Consider the following 5,041-nt stretch of genomic DNA (forward strand, 5'->3'; position numbering starts at 1 on the left):
AGCGACCATTTAGATGTTTTTCTACTTCATCCACATTACTTTGTGACGAAAATGTATCTTGATCAGAACCTTTATGAATATACTTAGAGATGTACCTAATAGCTTTGAACGATTGACAAAACTCTACTTAATGTGTGCATTGAAAATTTGCGATAGTATTGGATTATAGGGAACAACCCACCTATTATCCACGCTCATTTCCATACCTTTATCTGGAGATCTGCGCCTATAGGTTGAGTAACCGTTATCCCCGGTTTGTGTTTCAGAAAAAAAATGTCTAGGGTACTTTTTAGAACAAAGATTTTCATTCATACATGGTGATGCAGGATTACGAAATCCCCAAGGACCAAGTATCATATTTTTTATGAAAATATTGTGAAGAATTGGATCTAGTCGTTTGTCAGATGTTTCAGCCGATATTATTGCATCTATAGAATTTGATTGTACTTTGTTAGCCAGCCACAACAAAATGTGGGCGTGACGTAAACCTCTTTTTTGCTATTCTACTCTGTAAATAAAGGTTTTCGACGTTCCAAAAATATTTTTCTTCATTAGTAGGTCTACCGATTTTTTTAGTTTTAAATTAAATACTCTACCAACCAAGTCATGTTTATCGTAAGAATGTTGATCGGGTAATAACTTAATTTTTATTTCCGGCTATTCGGCGTTACTTATAAATGTAATGAAGAGATTTGGTCCTCCGAATTTCCTGACTTATGTCATGCCAGCTTGACTTTTTTCGTTCATGTATTTGGGGTTTCTAAATAAATAAGTAAATGACGACGACAAAACATGCTGGCGAATATTAGAAGCGTTTATATTCGCATCATTAACCACGGCATCTCTTAATTGAATATACTCTTCTGCGCAATTTTTTTTTTTGATGAAGTCAAGCCTCTCAGAAATCATTTTTGCCGCTATATCCACACAATGTTAGTTTAATAATCCATTGAAATAATGTAACTATTTAAGTCATTTATTTTCACCATGAGTCTAAATGCATAAAACTGCATACATGGTACAGTTTTATCTCTAGCAGCAGTATTCTGCTGTGAAATATTTATACAGTATCCATCATTGCCAAAGGGAAACAGTAAAGGATACTAAAAATCATAAGATCTTTGAAATTCAGAAGCTCATTGAAGTCGTGGCCAGCATTCATTAAAATGAAAGTAATATTTTGTAATTTGCACTCGCGCTTTTTATTATTTTAAACTTCATACTCTCGACGTTTCCGTTACATTACAGCAAACGAGATCACGAGCAAACGAGATGAAAATTCACGCTTATAATATAAAGAATTATAACGCAGTCAAGACAATATCTCGGGGACCTTTGTCTTCATCTATCAAAAGAAAAGCAACTTTATCTACTATTGGCAGATGATATCTCGATGCTTGTTAGAAGGTTTCACATCAGCGTGAATAATAAGTTTTAAGTCATTCCGTGATCTATTTTCCAGATCGTATTTAACCCTTAACTTGGTAAGGTACATTAGACTGTACATACATTTCAAAAAAAATTTACTGGTTAAATAATAATACTTTTTTGTTTTGTTTTTATTAAAAATATTACTAAATAATTTAGAATTAGTAGAAAAATATTTTCATTGTTGCAACACTGAACAACACATGTCAAATTCAAAATGGCTTCGAAACAACAAAGTGTTGGCGGGACCCGGGTAAGTTTTTGCGTTATAAATTACTTTTTAGCTCAAAAACTAATAAAAAATGGTGTGTTATTTGATCTAAAAACTATGTATTACTCAAAAAGTGGTTTTATGCGTTACTGTGTCAATTTTTATGGCCGATTTTGGTTGAAACAAATGTATGTACACTGCACTGCACGTTGCCAATAACGCACTAAAATACTAAAAATGAACTATGGTAACCACGCTGTACATTGCTAAGTTTACACAGTTTTTGTTTTTCAACGAATCGGCAGTTTTTGTTTATTTATTTTTTTACCTTCTCATAAAAACTGTCTGCTTTGAACTTTTTTTTTTCTTTTTCCGCCTGCAGAACTTACAACTAACTCGCGCCCATAAGATCTTGGCTTTGGTACCCGCTCAAAACGCATGCTCTGACGATAGTTCCACATCTGATGAGGAAGCAAATGCTTATATACCGCCTTCACCAGATACCTCTGATCCACCTTCAATAGCATCATCACTAGAAGCCCTTAATTTGCTTGATACTTCAACTGACTCGAAAAACGAACAGCATGATATACCCATTACTTTACCACTCACACCAACATTTGATGAAGTTTTTCCATCGCCGAATACAAGTAACTACAATGTTATACCCACATTGAACTCCATCCAATCTTTGCCATCTCCTTCTGTTGAACTATCATCTCCCCAGCCTAGCACCAGCGGACAGCAGTTACTACTTACCAGGTCCAAGCGTAAAAAGACAACAAAGACTGTAGTGACCAAAAAAGTAAAGGTTCAGAAATTCGCCCTAAATTATCAATGGTTAAAAGCAGTATTTCGTCACAATGTATCTCTTGAAGAAAACTTATACAATCTCCATCAAACACAAATAGAGACAGTACTGGATTATTTTTATTTCTTTTTTCTCCTGACTTAATTACTGACATTGTTTATAATACAAATTTATATGCAGTTGAACAACTAGGTCGATCTATTCAGCTGACAGAAGATGAGATTAAAAGCTTCCTGGCCATTCAAATCATGATGGGTATAGTACAGATGCCAGCTTATACTGACTATTGGGCAAGAAAAACAAGATACCCTCTCAATGCTGATCTTATGCCTCTCAAAAAGTATCAACAAATACGTCGATATATTCATTTTGTTGATAATACTTTGCAAGATTCAGACCGTTATTTCAAGATTCGCCCCCTAATGGAGAAAATACGCAAAAATTTTCTGAAAATTGAAGAAGAAGGAAAATATTCCATTGACGAGATGATGATACCTTATAAAGGTCGTAAAGCAGGTAAACGAAAGCAGTACATAAAAATGAAACCTAAGAAATGGGGGTTTAAGAATTTTGTCCGTGCGGGTGTTTCGGGTATCATCTACGATTTTATTCTGTATGGTGGCGACGATACCTTTCGTGGACTGACTTTTTCAGAGAAAGAAGCTACAATTGGTTTAGGAGGTATGGTAGTGCTTGCATTGTGTCAAACTATAAAGAAAAAGCCGGCCATTGTGTATGCTGATAACTTTTTTATGTCGCCTGAACTAACATATATTCTGCGGGAAGAATACGGGATCCTTAGTCTAGGAACAATAAGGACTAATCGTCTCAGAGGCTGTCAAGAGTTATTGCCAACTGACAAACAATTAAAAAAGAAGAAACGCGGTTCTAGCGCCCAGGTGGTTTGCAATAAGAATAAGTTGGCAGTCGTAAAGTGGAACGACAATAAAGTGGTTACACTTATTAGCACCTACATAGACTCGTACCCCTTAGAAACAATCAAACGATACGATAAGGATGAGAAAAAGAAAGTAGATGTAGAATGTCCTCAAGTGGTCAAACATTACAACAAACATATGGGAGGGGTCGATTTAGCAGATATGTTGATATCGTTATATAGAACTCCCTTCAAAAGTCACCGTTGGTACTTGGGAATATTTTCACAACTTGTTGATATGTGTATAAATAACGTTTGGCTCCTACATAGAAGAGATGGGAAGAAGACTTCATTGAAAGATTTCAGATTTGAATTGTTTGATGGGTTGTCTAAGTCTAATAGAATAGGAACAAACCAAAACGTTACAGACGATATAGGCGAGAATCTGAAAATCCATAAACCAGTCTCAGTCCGACCAACTGATAGCGTCAGATTTGATAACACAGGTCATCTTCCAGAAGCAGGTAATGAAACAATGCGTTGCAAATATTGTAAGAGTGGAAGAACATCTGTCTACTGTATAAAATGTAACGTACATTTGTGTTTTGTTGTGGGAAAAATAAAACGTAATTGCTTTCGTAATTTTCACCTAAAATAATAAAGAATAATTTAAATATTTCCTCCTTTTTTTGAAATAAATTTATAATAACCTGAATAATGTAATTCATTATGTCCTTGGTAGTGTACACCAAAATGTACAAACAATTTATTTATAATATTTCTGTAAAATTGGCAGTGTACATTGTGATGTACTTAAGTTTTCTCGAAACCTAGGATACCTAGATTTTTATTTTTATTTTTCTCAAGTTGTCCATTCATAAATTAAACAAAATTTATCAATAATTTCCTTTTTTTTCATATTTTTAGTTCTTGCCAAGTAAAGGGTTAAAACTTTGAATATAGGTATTATGATCGTGAAGATATGTTTGGAGAATATCCATAAAATCGATTTGCAAGTTTGGATTTAAATTTGCGCGCCTAAATACCCGATCTGCATAGGAAACAAAATATATGTGCAAAAATTCGGGTTGTGCCTCTTAACCTGGAAATAAATTACCGATCAGGTGATAAATTTGCCCTTAGACTTTAAAAGTGGGCATAAAGTTTCCCTCACGAATTTTGTTGGCACCAAATGAAGTCACCTGAAATAGTGTATTATCTTGAGTGATTTAAGAAATGTTTTGATATTGGATGTGGCCCTGACACCAGTTCTTTTAAAACTGGAGTTGGCTTCGGAATTATAGGTATATTTACTTTGCCGCCACCACAACGCAGTCCAGGAGCTTCAGTCGTCCATTTTTATGCTTGGCACAAGTTGCATATTTTATCCATTCTACCAATATCATATCATTTAGCTCAGTATAGTCAAGGGTAAAATCATAAGCAAACGCAGCATTTAATAAATTAAGTTGCCTGCGAGTTCTATTTCTTGCGGATCATGCATTTTGCTGTGCTAATCGATGGGATCGTTCAGTGTTTGATTCCCGTTCTCGGTTTATTAAATTTCAGGAATTTTGTAAGAACGTTCAGCACTTTGTTCTCGTTATCAGTTTGCCGAAGTTCGGTTTTGTTTACTGATTGCTCGTTGAGTAGCCAACCTATGCAATATGCATATTTTCATCCTGTTTCATTGCTGCGCAAAACTCGCAGCCGC

The 5,041-nt window shown here is 34.9% G+C and overlaps 1 protein-coding gene across 1 annotated transcript; it reads left to right on the forward strand.

The window, feature by feature from the left end:
• The first annotated feature begins 1,645 nt into the window (after positions 1 to 1,645).
• LOC116769786 (piggyBac transposable element-derived protein 2-like) lies at positions 1,646 to 4,268 on the forward strand. Its single transcript, XM_061523991.1, has 4 exons — positions 1,646 to 1,681; positions 2,022 to 2,409; positions 2,631 to 3,851; positions 4,255 to 4,268. The coding sequence occupies exons 1-4, from the start codon at positions 1,646 to 1,648 to the stop codon at positions 4,266 to 4,268; spliced, it is 1,659 nt and encodes a 552-aa protein (XP_061379975.1).
• The last annotated feature ends 773 nt before the right edge of the window (positions 4,269 to 5,041 follow it).

Source organism: Danaus plexippus, chromosome 23 (assembly GCF_018135715.1).
Source record: "Danaus plexippus chromosome 23, MEX_DaPlex, whole genome shotgun sequence".
NCBI classification, from domain to species: Eukaryota; Metazoa; Arthropoda; class Insecta; order Lepidoptera; family Nymphalidae; genus Danaus; species Danaus plexippus.